At 37.6% G+C, this 23,617-nt stretch overlaps 1 protein-coding gene across 4 annotated transcripts in view; it reads left to right on the top strand.

The window, feature by feature from the left end:
• The window catches only part of APOOL (apolipoprotein O like), a 125,488-nt gene that overhangs the window by 91,184 nt on the left and 10,687 nt on the right, over positions 1–23,617 (top strand). For all 4 annotated transcript variants that reach the window (XM_060002810.1, XM_060002809.1, XM_060002811.1 and 1 more), the window contains 2 exons: positions 20,964–21,077; positions 22,698–22,815. In XM_060002810.1, coding sequence (XP_059858793.1) covers positions 20,964–21,077; positions 22,698–22,815 — 232 coding nt within the window. The remainder of the gene's footprint in view (positions 1–20,963; positions 21,078–22,697; positions 22,816–23,617) is intronic.

Below are 23,617 nucleotides of genomic sequence, written 5' to 3'. Positions count from 1 at the left end.
TAAAGTATGAAGTTTAATTTTACTTTAACAGAAGGAAAATAAAAACAAAAGAATTGCAGGACTCCAAATAAAAAATTCTATGGTAAAAGATATTAATGTGAGTTCCTAAAAGTTCTTCTGTAGTTAAATAATGATTTTTACTTAAATTCCTAGAGTTGAGACCTTTGCTTTTCTTTGACTGTCATATAACAGCATCACATGTAATATCTGGTGAATTGTAATATATATACATATGTGTGTATGTATATATATATATATATATATATATATATATATATATATGGAGAGAGAGAGAGAGAGAGAGAGAGAGAGAGAGAAAGAGAGAGGGAGAGAGAGAGAGAAAACATGGGTTCTTATCCTGAGATCCATGATAGACTTAAGAGAATCTGTGACTCCCCTGCCCAAAACTATATAAAAACTTGTAGGTATACAATAGGAGCCTTCTAATTTGATATTATCAGGACCAGTAGTTAACAATTAATTGAAAATGTTAAAGCAAGAAGTTTTTTAAAAATCATAAATATGTATCTTAAATATTTTATTTCAATTTAAAACATAATGTGTGTTCATTTTTCTGTCTTTTGAAGTAGGACTTTTCTATGAGTATGAGTCTCCTAGTTAAAGGTCCATAACATCTTTCTTATAATTATCCATATCTGTAATATGTCTTCTACTGTTTGCAGTTTAGAGGTTTCTTTAAAATCTGATGAACGCCTTTTTTTGGCTGGGGGGGCCACACCCACGCAGCACGCGGGATTTAGTTGCACTGACCAGGGATCTAACTTGCACCGCCTGCAGTGGAAGCAAGGAGTCTTAACCACTGGACTGCCAGGGAAGTCCCAAACATCAAATCAACACTTAAAAACATTTTTTAAATAATATGAGTGCAGAATCCTGTTTAATTTTTTATTTCTCCTAGCCTTTTACAGTTATCTTGAGCACCTCTAATTTGACAGTAGTTTGTTTTTTTTTTACTAATTCACTTTTGAGTCTTTACAAAATACTTAATTTTTGTAAACAGAACAATTCTCTTTACACTTATATTTCATCCTGTTATGTTACATTTAAACTGTTTAATTATAGTAAAGCTGATTAGAGATCTGGAAACAAATACAACTTAATCTTGATAAGCATACAAATCACTTGTGAAAGACAGTAGTTGCGTATATTGTAGAGTACCTACTAATGATGAATGTTCAGCATTCTATGACCATCATTTATTATAACTCTTTTTAATATCTTTATTAGAGTATACCTACTTTACAATGGTGTGTCAGTTTCTGCTCTACAACAAAGTCAATCAGTTACACATACACACATGTCCCCATATCTCTGCCCTCTTGCATCTCCCTCCCTCCCACACTCCCCATCCCATCCCTCCAGGTGGTCACAAAGCAACGAGCTGATCACCCTGTGCCATGTGGCTGCCCCCCTCTACTTATCAATTTTACGTTTGGTAGTGTATATATGTCCATGCCAATCTCTCACTTTGTCCGAACTTACCATCCCCCTCCCCATATCCTCAAGTCCATTCTCAAGTAGGTCTGCATCTGTATTCCAATCTTGCCCATAGGTTCTTCTGAACTTTTTATTCCTTTCCTTTTTTAGATTCCATATATATGTGTTAGTACACGCTATTTGTTTTTCTCTTCCTGACTTACTTCACTCTGTATGACAGTCTCTGTGTCCATCCACCTCACAACAAATAACTCAGTTTCATTCCTTTTTATGGCTCAGGAATATGCCATGGTATATATGTGCCAAATCTTCTTTATCGATTCATCTGTTGATGGACACTTAGGTTGCTTCCATGTCCTGGCTATTGTAAATAGAGCTACAATGAACATTTTGGTACATGACTCTTTTTGAATTATGGTTTTCTCAGGATATATGCCCAGTAGTGGGATTGCTGGGTCATATGATAGTTCTATTTTTAGTTTTTCAAGGAACCTCCATACTGTTCTCCACAGTGCCTGTATCAATTTACATTCCCACCAACAGTGCAAGAGGGTTCCCTTTTCTCCACACTCTCTCCAGCATTTATTGTTTCTAGATTTTTTGATGATGGCCATCCTGACCAGTGTGAGATGATATCTCATTGTAGCTTTGATTTGCATTTCTCTAATGATTAATGATGTTGAGCATTCTTTCAGGTGTTTGTTGGCAATCTGTATATATTCTTTGAAAAAATCTCTATTTAGGTCTCCTGCCCATTTTTGGATTGGGTTGTTTGGTTTTTTGATATTGAGCTGCATGAGTTGCTTGTATGTTTTGGAGATTAATCCTTTATCAGTTGCTTCATTTGCAAATATTTTCTCCCATTCTGAGGGTTTTCTTTTTGTCTTGTTTATGGTTTCCTTTGCTGTGAAAAAGCTTTGAAGTTTCATTAGGTCCCATTTGTTTATTTTTGTTTTTATTTCCATTTCTCTAGGAGGTAGGTAAAAAAGGATCTTGCTGAGATTTATGTCATAGAGTGCTTTGTGTGCGTTTTCCTCTAAGAGTTTGATGGTGCTTGGCCTTACAGATAGGTCTTTAATCCATTTTGAGTTTATTTTTGTGTATGGTGTTAGGGAGTGTTCTAATTTCATTCTTTTACATGTAGCTGTCCAGTTTTCCCAGCACCACTTATTGAAGAGGCTGTCTTTTCTCCACTGTATATTCTTGCCTCCTTTAGCAAAGATAAGGTGACCATATGTGCGTGTGTTTATCTCTGAGCTTTCTATCCTGTTCCATTGATCTATCTTTCTGTTTTTGTGCCAGTACCATACTGTCTTCATGACTGTAGCTTTGTAGTACAGTCTGAAGTCAGGGAGCTGGATTCCTCCAGCTCCATTTTTCTTTCTCAAGATTGCTTTGGGTATACGGGGGCTTTTGTGTTTCCAGACATATTGTGAAATTTTTTGTTCTAGTTCTGTGAAAAATGCCAGTAATTATTTGATAGGCATTGCGTTGAATCTGTAGATTGCTTTCTGTAGAATAGTCATTTTCAAAACATTGATTCATCCAATCCAACAACATAGTATATCTCTCCCTCTATTTGTATCATCTTTAATTTCTTTCATCAGTGCCTTATAATTTTCTGCATATAGGTCCTTTGTCTCCTTAGGTAGGTTTATTCCTAGATATTTTATTCCTTTTGTTGCCATGGTAAATGGGAGTGTTTTCTTAGTTTCACTTTCAGATTTTTCATCATTAGTGTGTAGGAATGCAAGAGATTTCTGTGCATTAATTTTGTATCCTGCTACTTTACCAAATTCAATAATTAGCTCTAGTAGTTTTCTGGTAGCATCTTTAGGATTCTCTGTGTATAGTATCATGTCATCTGCAAACAGTGACAGCTTTACTTCTTCTTTTCCAATTTGGATTCCTTTTATTTCCTTTTCTTCTCTGATTGCTGTGGCTAAAACTTCCAAAACTACGTTGAATAATACTGGTGAGAGTGGGCAACCTTGTCTTGTTCCTGATCTTACTGGAAATGCTTTCAGTTTTTCACCATTGAGGACAATGTTGGCTGTGGGTTTGTCCTATATGACCTTGATTATGTTGAGGAAAGTTCCCTCTAGGCCTACTTTCTGGAGGGTTTTTATCATAAATGGGTGTTGAATTCTGTCGAAAGCTGTCTCTGCACCTATTGAAATGATCCTGTGCTTTTTCTCCTTCAATTTATTAATATTGTGTATCACATTGATTTGCGTATACTGAAGAATCCTTGAATTCCTTGAATAAACCCCTCTTGATCATGGTGTATGATCCTTTCAATGTGCTTTTGGATTATGTTTACTAGTATTCTGTTGAGGATTTTTGCATCAATATTCATCTGTGATATTGGCCTGCAGTTTTCTTTCTTTGTGACATCTTTGTCTGGTTTTGGTATCAGAGTGATGGTGCCCTCGTAGAAAGAGTTTGGGAGTGTTCCTCCCTCTGCTATATTTTGGAAGAGTTTGAGAAGGATGGGTGTTAGCTCTCCTCTAAATGTTTGATAGAATTCGCCTGTGAAGCCATCTGGTCCTGGGCTTATGTTTGTTGGAAGATTTTTAATCACAGTTTCAATTTCAGTGCTTGTGATTGGTCTGTTCATATTTTCTGTTTCTTCCTCGTTCATTCTCGGAAGGTTGTGCATTTCTAAGAATTTGTCCATTTCTTGCAGATTGTCCATTTTATTGGCATACAGTTGCTTGTAGTAGTCTCTCATGATCCTTTGTATTTCTGCAGTGTCAGTTGTTACTTCTCCCTTTTCACTTCTAATTCTATTGATGTGAGTCTTCTCCCTTTTTTCTTGATGAGTCTGTAATGGTTTATCAATTTTGTTTATCTTCTCAAAGAACCAGCTTTTAGTTTTATTGATATTTGCTATTGTTTCCTTCATTTCTTTTTCATTTATTTCTGGTCTGTTTTTATGATTTCTTTCTTTCTGCTAACTTTGGTTTTTTCTGTTCTTCTTTCTCTAATTCCTTTAGGTGTAAAGTTAGGCTGTTTATTTGAGATATTTCTTAAGGTAGGTTTGTATAGCTTGAGATATTTCTTAAGGTAGGCTTGTATAGCTATAAACTTCCCTCTTAGAACTGCTTTTGCTGAATCCCATAAGTTTTGGGTCATCATGTCTCCATTGTCATTTGTTTCTAGATAGTTTTGATTTCCTCTTTGATTTCCTCAGTGATCACTTCGTTATTAAGTAGTGTGTTGTTTAGCCTCCATGTGTTTGTATTTCTTACAGATTTTTTCCTGTAATTGATGTCTAGTCTCATAGCATTGTGGTTGGAAAAGATACTTTATACGATTTCAAATTTCTTAAATTTACCAAGGCTTGATTTGTGACCAAAGATATGATCTATCCCGGAGAGTGTTCCATGAGCACTTGAGAAGAATGTGTATTCTGTTGCTTTTGGATGGAATGTCCTATAAATATCAATTAAGTTCATCATGTTTAATGTATCATTAAAGCTTGTGTTTCCTTATTTAATTTCATTTTGGGTGATCTGTCCATTGGTGAAAGTGGGGTGTTAAAGCTGCCTACTATGACTGTTTAACTGTCGATTTCCCCTTTTATGGCTGTTAGTATTTGCCTTATATATTGAGGTTCTCCTATCTTGGGTGCATAAGTATTTACAATTGTTACATCTTCTTCTTGGCCTTGATCATTATGTAGGGTCCATCATTGTCTCTTGTAATAGTCTTTGTTTTAATGTCTATTTTGTCTGTAAGAATTGCTGCTCCAGCTTTCTTTTGATTTCCATTTGCATGGAATATCTTTTTCCATCCCCTCACTTTCAGTCTGTATGTGTCTCTAGGTCTGAAATGGGTCTCTTGTAGACTGCATATATATGGGTCTTGTTTTTGTATCCATTCAGCCAGTCTGTGTCTTTTGATTGGAGCATTTAATCAATTTACATTTAACGTAATTATCGATATGCATGTTACTATTACCATTTTCTTAACTGTCTTGGGTTTATTATTGTAGGTCTTTTCCTTCTCTTGTGTTTCCTGCCTAGAGGAGTTCCTTTAGCATTTGTTGTAAAGCTGGTTTGGTGCTGAACTCTCTCAGCTTTTGCTTGTCTGTAAAGGTTTTAATTTCTCCATCAAATCTGAATGAGATCCTTGCTGGGTAGAGCAATCTTGTTTGTAGGTTTTTCTCCTTCATCACTTTAAATATGTCCTGCCACTCCCTTCTGACTTGCAGAGTTTCTGCTGAAAGATCAGCTGTTAACCTTATGGAGATACTCTTATCTGTTATTTTTTATTTATCCCTTGCTGCTTTTAATATTTTTTCTTTTTATTTAATTTTTGATAGTTTGAGTAATATGTGTCTTCGCGTGTTTCTACTTGGGTTTATCCTGTATGGGACTCTCTGTGCTTCCTGGACTTGATTAACTATTTCCTTTCCCATATTAGGGAAGTTTTCATCTAAAATCTCTTTAGGTGTTTTCTCAGTCCCTTTCTCTTTCTCTTCTTCTTCTGAGACCCCTATAATTCAAATATTCGTGCATTTAATGTTTTCCTAGAGGTCTCTGAGACTGTCCTCAGTTGTTTTCATTCTTTTTTCTTTATTCTGCTCTGCAGTAGTTATTTCCACTATTTTATCTTCCAGGTCACTTATCCGTTCTTCCACCTCAGTTATGCTAATATTGATCCCTTCTAGAGAATTTTTAATTTCATTTATTGTGTTGTTCATCACTCTTTGCTCTTTAGTTCTTGTAGGTCCTTGTTAAACGTTCCTTATATTTTCTCTGTTCTATATCCAAGGTTTTGGATCATCTTTACTATCATTTTTCTGAATTCTTTTTCAGGTAGACTGCTTATTTCCTCTTCATTTCTTTGCTCTGGTGGGTTTTTGTCTTGCTCCTTCATCTGCTGTGTGTTTCTCTGTCTTCTCATTTTTCTTAACATTCTGTGTTTGTGGTCTCCTTTTTGCAGGCTGCAACTTCGTTCTTCCTGTTGTTTTTGGTGTCTGTCCCCAGTGGTCAAGGTTGGTTCAGTGTGTTGTGTAGGCTTCCTGGTGGAGGGGACTAGTACCTGTGTTCTGGTTGATGAGGCTGGATCATGTCCTTCCGGTGTGCAGGTCCACATCTGGTCGTGTGTTTTGGGGTGTCTGTGGCTTTATTATTATTTTAGGCAGCCTCTCTGCTAATGGATGGGTTTAGTTCCTGTCTTGCTAGTCGTTTGGCATAGGGTATCCTGCACTGTAGCTTGCTGGTCGTTGAGTGGAGCTGAGTCTTGCCATTGAGATGGAGATCTCTGGGAGATTTTTGCTATTTGATATTACGTAGAGCTGGGAGGTCTCTTGTGGACCAGTGTCCTGAACTTGGCTCTCCCACCTCAGTGGCACAGCCCTGACGCCTTGTTGGAGCACCAAGAGCCTGTCCTACACACGGCTCAGAATAAAAGGAAGAAAAAATAGAAAGAAAGAAGAAGATAAATTAAGATAAAATAAAATAAAGTTATTAAAATTAACAGTAAAAACTAATTAACAAAAACAAATTTTTCAAAGTAAAAAAGAAAAAAAAAACGAACAGACAGAATCCTAGGACAAATGGTAAAAGCAAAACTATACAGGCAAAATCACCCACAGAAGCATACACATACACACTCACAAAAAGAGAAAAAGGGAAAATATATATATCATTGTTCCCAAAGTCCATCTCCTCAATTTGGGATGATTCATTGTCTATTCAGATATTCCACAGGTGCAGGGTACATCAAGTTGATTGTGGAGATTTAATCCGCTGCTTCTGAGGCTGCTGGGAGAGATTTCCCTTTCTCTTCTTTGTTCCCACAGCTCCCAGGGTTCAGCTTTGGGTTTGGACCTGCCCCTCCATGTAGGTCGCCTGAGGGCATCTGTTCTTTGCTCAGACAAGACTGGGTTAAAGGAGCAGCTGATTCGGGGGCTCTGGCTCGCTCAGGCCCGGGGGAGGCAGGGGTACGGATGCCGGGTGAGCCTGCGGCAGCAGAGGCCAACGTAACATTGCACCAGCCTTAGGCCCGCCGTGTGTTCTCCCGGGGAAGTTGTCTCTGAATCATGGGACCCTGGCAGTGGCGGCCTGCACAGGCTCCCGGGAGGAGAGGTGTGGAGAGTGACCTGTGCTTGCACACAGGCTTCTTCGTGGCGGCAGCAGCAGGTTTAACGTCTCATGCCCTTCTCTGGGGTCCGTGCTGATATTCGCAGCTCATGCCCATCTCTTGAGCTCCTTTAAGCAGTGCTCTTAATCCCCTCTCCTCACACACCAGAAAACAAAGTGGCAAGAAAAGGGATCTTGCCTCTTCGGCAGCTCCAGACTTCTTTCCAGACTCCCTCCCGGCTAGCTGTGGCTCACTAGCCCCCTTCAGGCTGTGTTCACGCAGCCAACCCCAGTCCTCTCCCTGGGATCCGACCTCTGAAGCCCGAAACTCAGCTCCCAGCGCCTGCCCGCTCTGGCGGATGAGCAGACAAGCCTCTCCAGCTGGTGAGTGTTGGTCGGCACCAATCCTCTGTGCAGGAATCTCTCCACTTTGCCCTCCACATCCCTGTTGCTGTGCTCTCCTCCATGGCTCCGAAGCTGCCCCCTCCCCCACCCGCAGTCTCCGCCCACGAAGGGACTTCTAGTGTGTGGAAACCTTTCCTCCTTCACGGCTCCCTCCCACTGGTGCAGGTCCCGTCCCTATTCTTCGTGTCTGTTTTTCTTTTTCACCCTACCCAGGTGCGTGGGGAGTCTCTTGTCTTTTGGGAGGTCTGAGGTCTTCTGCCAGTGTTCCGTAGGTGTTCTGTAGGAGTTGTTCCACATTTAGAGGTATTTCTGATGTATTTGTGGAGAGGAAGGTGATCTCTGCGTCTTACTTTTCTGCCATCTTGAAGCTCCTCCTATTATACATTTTTAAAACAGCTTTAGTTAATCAGACAAGTCTCTTAAAACAATGTAAGGTATATGTGTATTTTTCAGAAGGAAATGACTCATACATTTCAAGAGATTGTCCAAGATTGTCTATGGTGTAAAAAAGGTTACAAAATGATAGTCCAGAAGGTTCTTTGAAAAATAAAAGTCACACTCCAGTTATTCACTATTTTGGAAATACACTTCAAAATGGAATTACTCTTTGCTTTTTATATTTTTTTCCTCACAAGATTTTCATTATTAACTTATGTAAAGAGTAACAAAAAATCTGTATTTGAAAACTATAAAATATCTAGGAATAAACTTATCAAATAATGTTTTAAAACATATTTCAAAAACTGTTAAACTTTACTGAACAGCATTTTTTTTAATTCAATAGGTTTAGTGGTATGTCTTGTCTGGATGAAAGGACTCAATATTGGAAAATGGCAGATGTTCTCAAATTTATATATTTAATTCGGTTCTTACAAAATTCCTGCATTTGGAGGAAACATGACATTCATTCAACCAGAGTTTGTTGTCCATGTACCATGTATTGGGATTGATACTAAGCTATAGCATACATAATAAAATATACCAAGAGAACAAAAGAAAATGTCCAAAAACAGATTTGTAGAGTATATCTTCGTATACGTGGTGGAGGGAGGGGGAGGGTATGGTAGAAGTGGCATTTCAGATCAGTGTGTAAAGAAAAGGTGGACGGAAGCAGAGGAAGATGGTGGAAGAGTAAGACGCAGAGATCACCTTACTCCCCACAGATACATCAGAAATACATCTACACGTGGAACTGCTCGTATAGAACACACACTGAATGCTGGCAGAAGACCTCAGACCTCCCAAAAGGCAAGAAACTCCCCACGTACCTGGGTAGGGCAAAAGAAAAAAGAAATAACAGAGACAAAAGAATAGGGACGGGACCTGCACCAGTGGGAGGGAGCTGTGAAGGAGGAAAGGTTTCCACATACTAGGAAGCCCCTTCACGTGCAGAGACTGCGGGTGGTGGAGTGGGAAGCTTCGGAGCCGTGGACGAGAGCACAGAAACGGGTGCAGAGGGCAAAGAGGACAGGCTCCCACACAGAGGATCAGTGCCAACCAGCACTCACCAGCCCGAGAGGCTTGTCTGCTCACCTGCTGGGGCGGGCGGGGGCTGCGAGCTGAGGCTCGGGCTTCGTTCGGATCGCAGGGAGAGGACAGGGGTTGGCTGCATGAACACAGACTGAAGGGGTCTAGTGTGCCACAGCTAGCCGGGAGGGAGTCCGGGAAAAAGTCTGTACTGCCGAAGAGGCAAGAGACATTTTCCTCCCTCTTTGTTTCATGGTGTGCGAGGTGAGAGGATTAAGAGCGCTGCTTAAAGGAGCTCCAGAGAGGGGCACAAGCCACGGCTATCGGCGCAGACCTCAGAGACGGGCCTGGGACGCTAAGGCTACTGCTGCAGCCTGTGTGCAAGAACAGGTCACTATCCACACCTCCCCTCCCAGGAGCCTGTGCAGCCCGCCACTACCAGGGTCCCATGATCCAGGGACAACTTCCCCAGCAGAACACACGGCTCACATCAGGCTGGTGCAACGACACGCTGGCCTCTGCCGCCGCAGTCTCGCCCTGCACACTGTACCCCTCCCTCCCCCCTGACCTGAGTGAGCCAGAGCCGCCAAATCAGCTGCTCCTTTAACCACACCCTGTCTGAGCAAAGAACAGACGCCCTCAGGTGACCTACATGCAAAGGTGGGGCCAAATCCAAACCTGGACCCCGGGAGCTGTGCAAACAAAGAAGAGAAAAGGAAATTTCTCCCAGCAGCCTCAGAAGCAGCGGATTAAATCTCCACAATCAACCTCATGTACCCAGCATCTGTGGAATACCTGAATACACAATGAATCATCCCAAATTGAGGAGGTGGACTTTGGGAGCAAAACATATTATTTTTTCCCCTTTTCCTCTTTTTGTGAGTGGATATGTGTATGCTTCTGTGAGAGATTTTGTCTGTATATCTTTGCTTTCCCTATTTGTCCTAGGGTTCTGTCCGTCCTTTCTTTTTTACTTTAAAATTTTTTCTTAATAATTATTTTTTATTTTAATAACTTTATTTTATCTTACTTTATTTTATTTTATCCTCTTTCTTTCTTTTTTTCTATTTTACCTCCCTTTTATGCTGAGCCATGTGTATGAAAGGCTCTTGGTGTCCCAGCCAGGAGTCAGTGCTGTGCCTCTGAGGTGGGAGAGCCAACTTCAGGACAGTGGTCCATCAGAGACCTCCCAGCTCCATGTAATATCAAATGGTGAAAATCTCCCAGAGATCTCCATATCAACACCTAGACCCAGCATCATTCAACGACCAGCAAGCTACAGTGCTGCACACCATATGCCAAACAACTAGCAAGACAGGAACACTGCCCCATCCATTAGCAGAGAGGCTGCCTAAAATTATAATAAGGACACAGACACCCCAAAACACAGCACCAGACATGGACCTGCCCACCAGAAAGACAAGATCCAACCTCATCCACCAGAACACAGGCACTAGTCTCCTCCACCAAGAGGCCTACACAACCCACTGAACCAACCTTAGCCACTGGGGAAAGACACCAAAAACAAGGGGAACTATGAACCTGCAGCCTGCGAAAAGGAGACCCCAAACACAGTAAGATAAGCAAAATGAGAAGATAGAAAAACACACAGCAAATGAAGGAGCAAGGTAAAAACCCACCAAACCTAACAAATGAAGGGGAAATAGGCAGTCAACCTGAAATAGAATTCAGACAAATGATAGTAAAGATTATCCAAAATCTTGGAAATAGAATAGAGAAAGTACAAGAAACTTTTAACAAGGACCTAGAAGAACTAAAGAGGAAAAAAGCAATGATGAACAACACAATAAGTGAAATTAAAAATACTCTAGAAGGGATCAATAGCAGAATAACTGTGGCAGAAGAACGGATAAGTGACCTGGAAGATAAAATAGTGCAAATAACTGCTGCAGAGCAGAATAAAGAAAAAAGAATGAAAAGAACTGAGGACAGTCTCAGAGACCTCTGGGAGAACATTAAATGCACGAACAGTTGAATTATAGGGGTCCCAGAAGAAGAAGAGAAAAGGAAAGGGACTGAGAAAACACCTAAAGAGATTTTAGATGAAAACTTCCCTAATATGGGAAAGGAAATAGTTAATCAAGTCCAGGAAGCACAGAGAGTCCCATACAGGATAAACCCAAGTAGAAACACGCGAAGACACATATTACTCAAACTATCAAAAATTGAATACAAACAAGACATATTAAAAGCAGCAAGGGAAAAAACAACAAATAGCACACAAGGGAATCTCCACAAGGTTAACAGATGATCTTTCAGCAGACACTCTGCAAGCCAGAAGGGAGTGGCAGGACATATTTAAAGTGATGAAGGAGAAAAACCTGCAACCAAGATTACTCTACCAAGAAGGATCTCATTCAGATTTGATGGAGAAATTAAAACCTTTACAGACAAGCAAAAGCTGAGAGATTTCAGCACCACCAAACCAGCTTTACAACAAAAGCTAAAGGAACTCCTCTAGGCAAGAAACACAAAAGAAGGAAAAAACCTACAATAACAAACCCAAAACAATTAAGAAAATGGGTATAGGAACATACATATCGGTAATTACCTTAAATGTAAATGGATTAAATGCTCCCACCAAAAGACAAAGACTGGCTGAATGGATACAAAAACAAGACTGGTATATATGCTATCTACAAGAGACCCAGTTCAGACACAGGGACACATACAGAATGAAAGTGAAGGGATGGAAAAAGATATTCCATGCGAATGGAAATCAAAAGAAAGCTGGAGTAGCAATTCTCATATCAGACAAAATAGACTTTAAAATAAATACTATTACAAGAGACAAAGAAGGACACAACATAATGATCTAAGGATAGATCCAAGAAGAAAATATAACAATTTTAAATATTTATGCACCAAACATAGGAGCACCTCAATACATAAGGCAAATACTAACACCCATAAAAGGGGAAATTGACAGTAACACTTTCATAGTAGGGGACTTTAACACCCCACTTTCACCAATGGACAGATCATCCAAAATGAAAATGAAAAAGGAACACAAGCTTTAAATGATACATTAAACAAGATGGACTTAATTGATATTTATAGGGCATTCCATCCAGAAACAACAGAATACACAATTTTCTCAAGAGCTCATGAAACATTCTCCAGGATAGAGCATATCTTGGGTCACAAATCAAGCCTTGGTAAATTAAAGAATATTGAAATCATATCAAGTAACTCTTCCGACCACAACGCTATGAGACTAGATATCAATTACAGGAAAAGATCTGTAAAAAATACAAATGCATTGAGGCTAAACAGTACGCTACTTAATAACCAAGTGATCACTGACGAAATCAAAGAGGAAATTAAAAAGTACCTGGGAACAAATGACAATGGAGACGCAATGACCAAAACTTATGGGATACAGCAAAAGCAGTTCTAAGAGGGAAGTTTATAGCAACACAATGCTACCTTAACAAACAGGAAAAATCTCAAATAAACAACCTAACCTTGCACTTAAGGCAATTAGGGAAAAAAGAACAAACAAAACCCAAAGTTAGCAGAAGGAAAGAAATCATAAACATCAGATCAAAAATAAATGAAAAAAATGAAGGAAATGATAGCAAATATCAGTAAAACTAAAAGCTGGTTCCTTTACAAGATAAGCAAAATTGATAAACCATTAGCCAGACTCACCAAGAAAAAAAGGAAGAACACTGACATCAATAGAATTAGAAATTAAAAAGGAGAAGTAACAACTGACACTGCAGAAATAGAAAGGATCATGAGAGATTACTACAAGCAACTCTATGCCAGTAAAATGGAAACCTGGAAGAAATGGACAAATTCTTAGAAATGCACAACCTACTGAGACTGAACAAGGAAAAAATAGAAAATATGAACAGACCAATCACAAACACTGAAATTGAAACTGTGATTAAAAGTCTTCTAACAAACAAAAGCCAAGGCGCAGACGGCTTCAAAGGTGAATTTTGTCAAACATTTAGAGAGCAGTTAACACCTATCCTTCTCAAACTCTTCCAAAATATAGCAGAGGGAGGAACACTCCCAAACTCATTCTACGAGGCCACAATCACCCTTACCAAAACCAGACAAGGATGTCACAAAGAAAGAAAACTACAGGCCAATATCACTGATGAACATAGATGCAAAAATCCTCAACAAAATATTAGCAAACAGAATCCAACAGCACATTAAAAGGATCATACACCATGATCAAGTGGGGTTTATTCCAGGAATGCAAGGATTCTTCAATATACGCAAATCTATCAATGTGATAAACCATATTAACAAATTGAAGGAGAAAAACCATATGATCATCTCAATAGATGCAGAGAAAGCTTTTGACAAAATTCAACACCCATTTATGATAAAAAACCCTGCAGAAAGTAGGCATAGAGGGAACTTTCCTCAACATAATAAAGGCCATATATGACAAGCCCACAGCAAACATCATCCTCAATGGTGAAAAACTGAAAGCATTTCCAGTAAGATCAGGAACAAGACAAGGTTGCCCACTCTCACCACTCTTATTCAACATAGTTTTGGAAGTTTTAGCCACAGCAATCAGAGAAGAAAAGGAAATAAAAGGAATCCAAATCAGAAAAGAAGAAGTAAAGCTGTCACTGTTTGCAGATGACATGATGCTATACATAGAGAATCCTAAAGATGCTACCAGAAAACTACTAGAGCTAATCAATGAATTTGGTAAAGTAGCAGGATACAAAATTAATGCACAGAAATCTCTGGCATTCCTATATACTAATGATGAAAAATCTGAAATTGAAATCAAGAAAACACTCCCATTTACCATTGCAACAAAAAGAATAAAATATCTAGGAATAAACCTACCTAAGGAGACAAAAGACCTGTATGCAGAAAATTATAAGGCACTGATGAAAGAAATTAAAGATGATACAAATAGATGGAGAGATATACCATGTTCTTGGATTGGAAGAATCAACATTGTGAAAATGACTCTACTACCGAAAGCAATCTATAGATTCAATGCAATTCCTATCAAACTACCACTGGCACTTTTCACAGAACTAGAACAAAAAATTTCACAATTTGTATGGAAACACAAAAGACCCCGAATAGCCAAAGCAATCTTGAGAACGAGAAAAGGAGCAGGAGGAGTCAGGCTCCCTGACTTCAGACTATACTAGAAAACTACAGTAATCAAGACAGTACGGTACTGGCACAAAAACAGAAATATAGATCAATGGAACAGGACAGAAAGCCCAGAGATAAACCCACACACATATGGACACCTTATCTTTGATAAAGGTGGCAGGAATGTACAGTGGAGCAAGGACAGCCTCTTCAATAAGTGGTGCTGGGAAAACTGGACAGGTACATGTAAAAGTATGAGATAAGATCACTCCCTAGCCCCATACACAAAAATAAGCTCAAAATGGATTAAAGACCTAAATGTAAGGCCAGAAACTATGAAACTCTTAGAGAAAAACATAGGCAGAACACTCTATGACATAAATCACAGCAAGATCCTTTCTGTCCCACCTCCTAGAGTAATGGAAATAAAAACAAAAATAAACAAATGGGACCTAATGAAACTTCAAAGCTTTTGCACAGCAAAGGAAACCATAAACAAGACCAAAAGACAACCGTCAGAATGGGAGAAAATATTTGCAAATGAAGCAACTGACCAAGGATTAATCTCCAAAATTTACAAGCAGCTCATGCAGCTCAATAACAAAAAAGCAAGCAACCCTATCCAGAAATGGGCAGAAGACCTAAATAGACATTTCTCCAAAGAAGATATACAGATTGCCAACAAGCACATGAAAGAATGCTCAACATCATTAACCATTAGAGAAATGCAAATCAAAACTACAGTGATATATCTTTTCACACCGGTCAGAATGGCTGTCATCAGAAAATCTAGAAACAATAAATGCTGGAGAGGGTGTGGAGAAAAGGGAACACTCTTGCACTGCTGGTGGGAATGTGAATTCGTTCAGCCACTATGGAGAACAGTATGGAGGTTCCTTAAAAAACTACAAATAGAACTACCATATAACCCAGCAATCCCACTATTGGGCATATACCCTGAGAAAACCGAAATTCAAAAACAGTCATGTACCAAAATGTTCATTGCAGCTCTATTTACAATAGCCTGGAGATGGAAACAACCTAAGTGCCCATCATCGGATGAAAGGATAAAGAAGATGTGGCACATATATACAATGGAATACTACTCAGCCATAAAAAGAAACGAAATTGAGCTATTTGTTGCGAGGTGGATAGACCTAGAGTCTGTCATACAGAGTGAAGTATGTCAGAAAGAAAAAGACAAATACCGTATGCTAACACATATATATGGAATTTAATGAAAAAAAAATATCATGAAGAACCTAGGCGTAAGACAGGAATAAAGACGCAGACCTCCTGGAGAATGGACTTGAGGATATGGGGAGGGGGAAGGGTGAGCTGTGACAGGGCGAGAGAGAGTCATGGATATATACACACTAACAAACGTAGTAAGGTAGATAGCTAGTGGGAAGCAGCAACATGGCACAGGGATACTGGCTCGGTGCTTTGTGACAGCCTGGAGGGGTGGGATAGGGAGGGTGAGAGGGAGGGAGACGCAAGAGGGAAGACATATGGGAACATATGTATAACTGATTCACTTTGTTATAAAGCAGAAACTAACACACCATTGTAAACCAATTATACCCCAATAAAGATGTTTAAAAAAGCTATAAGAAAAAGAAAAGAAGTAAAACTGTCACTGTTTGCAGGTGACATGATACTATACATTGAGAATCCTAAAGATGCTACCAGAAAGCTACTAGAGCTAATTAATGAATTTGGTAAAGTAGCAGGATACAAAATTAATGCACAGAAATCTCTGGCATTCCTATACAGTAATGATGAAAAAATCTGAAAGTGAAATCAAGAAGACACTCCCATTTACCATTGCAACAAAAAGAATAAAATATCTAGGAATAAACCTACCTACGGAGATGAAAGACCTGTATGCAGAAAATTATAAGACACTGATGAAAGAAACTAAAGGTGATACAAACAGATGGAGAGATATACCATGTTCTTGGATTGGAAGAATCAACATTGTGAAAATGACTCTACTACCCAAAGCAATCTACAGATTCAACGCAATCCCTATCAAACTACCACTGGCATTTTTCACAGAACTAGAACAAAAAATTTCACAATTTGTATGGAAACACAAAGGACCCCGAATAGCCAAAACAATGTTGAGAACAAAAAACAGAGCTGGAAGAATCAGGCTACCAGACTTTAGACTATACTACAAAGCTACTGTAATCAAGACAGTATGGTACTGGCACAGAAACAGAAAGATAGATCAATGGAACAGGATAGAAAGCCCAGAGATAATCCACGCACATATGGTCACCTTATCTTTGATAAAGGAGGCAGGAATGTATAGTGGAGAAAGGACAGCCTCTTTAATAAGTGGTGCTGGGAAAACTGGACAGGTACATGTAAAAGTATGAAATTAGGGCTTCCCTGGTGGCACAGTGGTTGAGCGTCTGCCTGCTGATCCAAGGGACACGGATTTGTGCCCGAGTCCGGGAAGATCCCACAAGCCGTGGAACTGCTGGGTCCATGAGTCATGCCTGCTGAGCCTGCATGTCCGGAGCCTGTGCTCCACAGCGGGAGAGGCCACAACAGTGAGCGGCCGCAGTACCGCAAAAAAAAAAAAAAAAAGAAGTATGAAATTAGAACATTCCCTAACACCTTACACAAAAATAAACTCAAAATGGGTTAAAGACCTAAATATAAGGCCAGACACTATCAAACTCTTATAGGAAAACATATGCAGAACACTCTATGACATAAATCACAGCAAGATCCTTTTTGACCCACCTCCTAGAGAAATGGAAATAAAAACAAAAGTAAACAAATGTGAACTAATGAAACTTAAAAGCTTTTGCATAGCAAAGGAAACCATAAACAAGACCAAAAGACAACCGTCAGAATGGGAGAAAATATTTGCAAATGAAGCAACTGACCAAGGATTAATCTCCAAAATTTACAAGCAGCTCATGCAGCTCAATAACAAAAAGGCAAGCAACCCAATCCAGAAATGGGCAGAAGACCTAAATAGACATTTCTCCAAAGAAGATATACAGATTGCCAACAAGCACATGAAAGAATGCTCAACATCATTAACCATTAGAGAAATGCAAATCAAAACTACAGTGATATATCTTTTCACACCGGTCAGAATGGCCGTCATCAGAAAATCTAGATACAATAAATGCTGGAGAGGGTGTGGATAAAGGGAACCCTCTTGCACTGTTGATGGGAGTGTAAATTGATACAGGCACTATGGAGAACAGTATGCAGTTTCCTTAAAAAACTAAAAATTGAACTACCATACGACCCAGCAATTCCACTATTGGGCATATACCCTGAGAAAACCATAATTCAAAGAGTCATGTACCAAAATGTTCATTACAGCTCTATTTACAATAGCCAGGACATGGAAGCAACCTAAGTGTCCATCAACAGATGAATGGATAAAGAAGGTGTGGCACATGTTTACAGTGGAATATTATTCAGCCATAAAAAGGAATGAAACTGGGTTATTTGTAGTTACGTGGATGGACCTAGAGACCATCATACAGAGTGAAGTAAGTCAGAAAGAGAAAAACAAATACCGTATGCTAACACATATATATGGAATCTGAGGGAAAAAAAAAAAAAAGGTGATGAGGTACCTAGGGGTAAGATGGGAATAAAGGCACAGAGTTACTAGAGAATGGACTTGAAGATATGGGGAGGGTGAAGGGTAAGCTGTGACAAAGTGTGAGAATGGCATGGACATATATACACTACGAAACATAAAATAGATAGCTGGTGGGAAGCATCTGCATAGCACAGGTAGATCAGCTCGGTGGTTTAGCTAGTGGGGTGGGATAGGGAGGGTGGGAGGGAGGGAGACGCAAGAGGGAAGAGATATGGGAGCATATGTGTATGTATAGCTGATTCACTTTGTTATAAAGCAGAAACTAACACACTATTGTAAAGCCATTATACTCCAATAAAGATATTAAAAAGAAAAAAGTAAACTTAACTGGGAATCAGAAAAAAAAAAAAAAGAAAAGATGGACTCTTCAAGAAATGTGTTGGAATAATTGGTTTTTTGGAAAAATACTTAGACCTTTACTAAATATCATGCAAAAATAAATTGCAGGTGGAATAAAGATCTAATGATAAAATATAATGCTATAAAATGTTAGAAGAGAAAAGAGGAATTTTTGTGTAATCTTGGGATAGGAAAGGCTTTCTTAAGCAAAACACAATCCAGAAGCGATCGAAGAAGAAAAATGAATATATTTTACTACATCAAAGTGATACATTTCTGTTGACTACAGTATACCGTATACAAAGTAAATGGATAAATGAAAAACTGGAAGACCTATTTGCAACATATTAACAAAGGATTAAATAATATCCTTCCATATATTAAACACTTCTATAAATCAGTAGGAAAAGGATGAATGCCCTCTATGAAAATTAAGTATATGAACAAGCATTCCACAAAATAAGAAACATAAATGGCCTAATATATGAAAGATGCTTAACTTCATCAGCAATCAAATAAATGAAAATTTAAATAATCATTTAGATACTGTTTTTTAGCCTTTCCATTTGACAAAGATTTAAAAAAATCATAACACTTCTGCTGGTAAATGGGGTTGGAAAACATATATACTCTTGGTGGGAGTGTAAATTGCTACAGTATAGCACTGACTTTCTAGAGGCAATGTGGCAATATTATCAAAAATTAAAATGTATATAATCTTTAATCCAGATATTTCACATCTAGAAAATTTTCCAAGGAAATACCACAACAGTATATGGTCCCAGTTATTTGTGTAAGGGTGCTAATTACAGCAGGCTTATAATTGCCAGTATAAAAAGGGAAGTATTCCATATGCCCATCAACAAGGGATTTGTTAAACAAGTCATAATGCCCATCAATAGGGGATTTGTTAAACGAATTGTGATGTATCCATATAGAATACTAGCTGTGTGGCTGTTAGAAGCAGATCTACTGGCATATAAACTGATACGGAAACATCTCTGTGACATATTGTTAAGCTTTTAAAAAAATCACACCTCAATATGTATCACGTGATTCCATTTGTGTTTTAAAAGGAAAAAAAAAGTGTATGTGTGGGCAGTTTATTTTAAATGTTAATTTAAAACATAATTGAGATTGTAGTTGGTAATCTATTCTTTCTTCTCTTTTTTTGCAATTCAGTGGTTCATCATGGATTTCTATCCATGTCAGTGCATATAGATCTACATCATCCCTTTGGTAGATGTATATGTATCAACATTCTGTTTGTTTTAAAATGCTATGTGTGTGCATATATAATGAAGATAAAAGAGTAAAAATTCAAGAAGAATATCCGTACAGTTGTTAACAAAGATTACACTGAGAGGAGGAAGAGGACTTTCGTTACTAGTGGATTGACTGATTTTTCTTAAGTATAGATATATACTTAGCAAAAAAATATTTCTATTTAAGGAAGAAAAACATAGTTTTTAAAAATTTATGTTTATAGAAAGTGTAAAACTAGAAAGCGCCTCAAAACCTCTTTAAAGTTTGAGAAATCAATAGCTATTAACATTACTTTAACGATAAGAAAAAAAAGGGTGGGAAAAGAATAGAAAGGAGGAATCAGAAAGAGATTTTTTCCAAAGGAAAAGAGATATGAATGAAAATAATAGCAGCTTCAGGAATTCAGTTAGCATCCTAGCCTCTGCTTTAGTGTGTTTGTAGTTCATTGTTTATTTCACGTTTCTACCAAAAACGTATCATTCTCTAGAGAAATACATTAATTATTTTTCTTTGTGATTGGAGAAAGCAACATAAAAATTTAAGCAAAAGCATTAACTTTTTAGCATCTTAAAATCTTTTTCTCAGTCAGCTGTTTGTTATCTCAAACTGTCTTTCCCAAACTCCTGTTAAACAGAGTTTTAAATTCACGTTACAGTGTGAATGCAAACTATACATTTTTAAGACTTTATTAATTTTTTAGAGTACTTTTAGATTCACGACAAAATTAAGGAGAAAGTACAGAGATTTCTGGTACACCCCCTGCACCCACACATGCATAGCCTCCTCCGTTATCAACATCTTCACCAGAGGGATACATTTTTTACAATTATGAGGCTGTGCACTACCTACTGCGCTAATGAGTCTCCTAAATTTTTTACAATTGATGAGCCTACACTGACACATCATTATCACCGAAAGTCCACAGTTTACATTAGGATTCACTCTTGGTGGTGTACTAAATATATATATTTTAGCCTTTTACATGAGGCAAATAATTTTTCATATAAGATATAGAAAATGAGGCTTTGTGTTCTCATGATCTAGAGATTTATATCTTTATTATTGATTCTGACCTGGGTGTTCTTATAAAATACCAGATGTAAATTTTTTAGTATTTGTTATTTTAACTTTTAGAAGTGTATATTATTTGACTCACTTTTTGTTTTAATTAGGTAACTGGGAAAAAGGCATATGCTACAAGCCAGCAGATTTATGAAGCAGTTAAATCATTGTGGACAAAAAACAACAAAAAAGAGTCACTTCCTGAACCTAAAGAAAAAACTAAGGTAGAGTTTAAATGGACCAAAAAGGTAGATTTTGAGTTTTGTTTGGGTGGGTTTTAGCTTGTAATGAGAGTCCTAGACAGAAGTCAAGGATGGATTGAAAAGAGATGAAGGAATATACTACCTTTGCATGCTATAATTTTCTTTATTTTTCTGTGAAAATTCAATGTATTATTACATACCTAGTACAAATAATAGTGCCTAATACATAGTAAATGAAAAAAATAATAATTTTCTTAATTTTGTATATAGTAATATGAAAAAAACTAAAAATGACTGCTTAGAAGAGAAACAGTTTTTCCTAGAGTTAAGTCCTAAGACATATGTTGCTGTTAGGTCTTTGTAAAGTGTGTATGGTATTCTTGGCAACAATATATGAATAGAGTCCTTAATCATAACATCTTCCATTTTAGTCAACAACATAACATAAAGCCCATTTCACTGGAAGCAATATTAATATTAATTATGGACTAAGCAGTGAGGTCTAGATTTTTCGTGTTCTGGTTTGATTTTAAGATGAAATTTTGGATATCTATAAAAGTAAATTCCTTTAGGAATTATGCCATTAAATCAATTTTCACAACTAGAATTTTGATGAGTTAAGCAACAAAGAGTTTGCTTTCTTATAAAAATGTGGAAATCACATATTACATGTTATTGCTTCAAGACAGAATTATATTCTTAACAATCAACCAAAAACAGACTGTTTGAACTTATATAGAAGATTATTTCATAGTTCCTTATTGATTAGTTTTAATCATGTTTCCTATGACACCAGTGCTCTCAAACTTGAGAACATTTCATGCTTTGTATTAGGAATAGGGCAGCAAGAACTATTATAGCACATACATTGTAAAGATAGCATTCGTATTAATTTTCAGTCCCTGATACATAGCATTTAAACTCAAGATTGACATAAAATCAATTAGCAAAAGAAAGTCAGTTTGTAACTAAGTTATTTATGGCCTTATTACCAATTGCATTTTGATTTACAGTACTGTATCATTAGCATGCTACAACTTTCCTTATGGCTATTTCTATTTTGAGGAAGGTTTTATAAAATCTTTTTTTTTTACATCTTTATTGGAGTATAATTGCTTTACAATGGTGTGTTAGTTTCTGCTTTATAACAAAGTGAATCAGTTATACATATACATATGTTCCCATATCTCTTCCCTCTTGCGTCTCCCTCCTTCCCACCCTCCCTATCCCACCCCTCCAGGTGGTCACAAAGCACTGAGCTGATCTCCCTGTGCTATGCGGCTGCTTCCCACTAGCTATCTACCTTACGTTTGGTAGTGTATATATGTCCATGCCTCTCTCTCGCTTTGTCACAGCTTACCCTTCCCCCTCCCCATATCCTCAAGTCCATTCTCTAGTAGGTCTTGAGCTATTTGTAATGAGGTGGATAGACCTAGAGTCTGTCATACAGAGTGAAGTAAGTCAGAAAGAGAAAGACAAATACCGTATGCTAACACATATATATGGAATTTAAGGAAAAAAGTGTCATGAAGAACCTAGGGGTAAGACAGGAATAAAGACACATGCTATAATTTTTTAAGATATTTTATTCTTTTAGTAAAATGATTTACTTATGAAAGAAAAATCCTTTTTGGTAAACAGCTAGGAAGCTCTGATGAAATAGAAATACCTGCAAAAACAACTCACAACCTGAAACATTCAGTGCCTTTGTCAACAGAACTCAGCTCTGAAACAAAGACCAAATCAGAATCCACCTCAGGTTTGTTTGGAATAATTCAATTTTGTTTTCATTCTTTTCTTAAATAATTTTATAGTATTATAATTAGTAGTTTGAACTTATTTATGTGTTTTCCTCATAAATGTTTTGTTTTTCTCATATCTGTAGTCTGTGTATCTTTTTAGGTTATGAGGTACTCAGATATGTGGAACTTTTTCTAATTGCCACATAGCTCATAACATAGTTCTTGGCATATGGGAGTAGAGAATAATAGCACTGGCTGGTTGGGTGAGTGAAGCATTTAATCAATTTATAGATGTGAGATTTTTAATCAGGTGGGGGAAAATGTGTCTTTCTGGATTCTACCAGTTTACAGGCTATGACGAGTCACATCTACATAGAAGAAATATCAGGCTTCCATTTCTTGTGCTATCTACCCCTATCAATCTTCTCTTCTACCATCAGTTTTATTTAGTTTAGATACTAAGAACTTTCAGCATCAAATAGTAAAAATAACACAAGTTATATAATATTAATATTTTTGCTAGTATTAGATACAGGCAATTAATACTTTGTGGGACCAAATAGTGACAATTATACTTCCTAGGTAAATACTACCATGGTTTTACTGTGATCAAAAAGAAAGTAACAGAGTGTTTAGTACCATTTCAGTAGTGTATTCACATAAACTCACCAGTCACTGGTTTATGTAGGTTTATCTATACCAAGTAAATGGTACTATGCATTAAGTTGTCTTATTACAAATAGGACCAACTCAGAGGCAGAGAATTAGGGAATAATGAAAATATCTCCCCTTTACTGAGCAACTACTGTGGTGCAAAGA

Source organism: Delphinus delphis, chromosome X (assembly GCF_949987515.2).
Source record: "Delphinus delphis chromosome X, mDelDel1.2, whole genome shotgun sequence".
In the NCBI taxonomy this organism is placed as follows: domain Eukaryota; kingdom Metazoa; phylum Chordata; class Mammalia; order Artiodactyla; family Delphinidae; genus Delphinus; species Delphinus delphis.
Note: the sequence above shows the minus strand (reverse complement) of the source record. Positions and strands in the feature narration are given on the sequence as shown.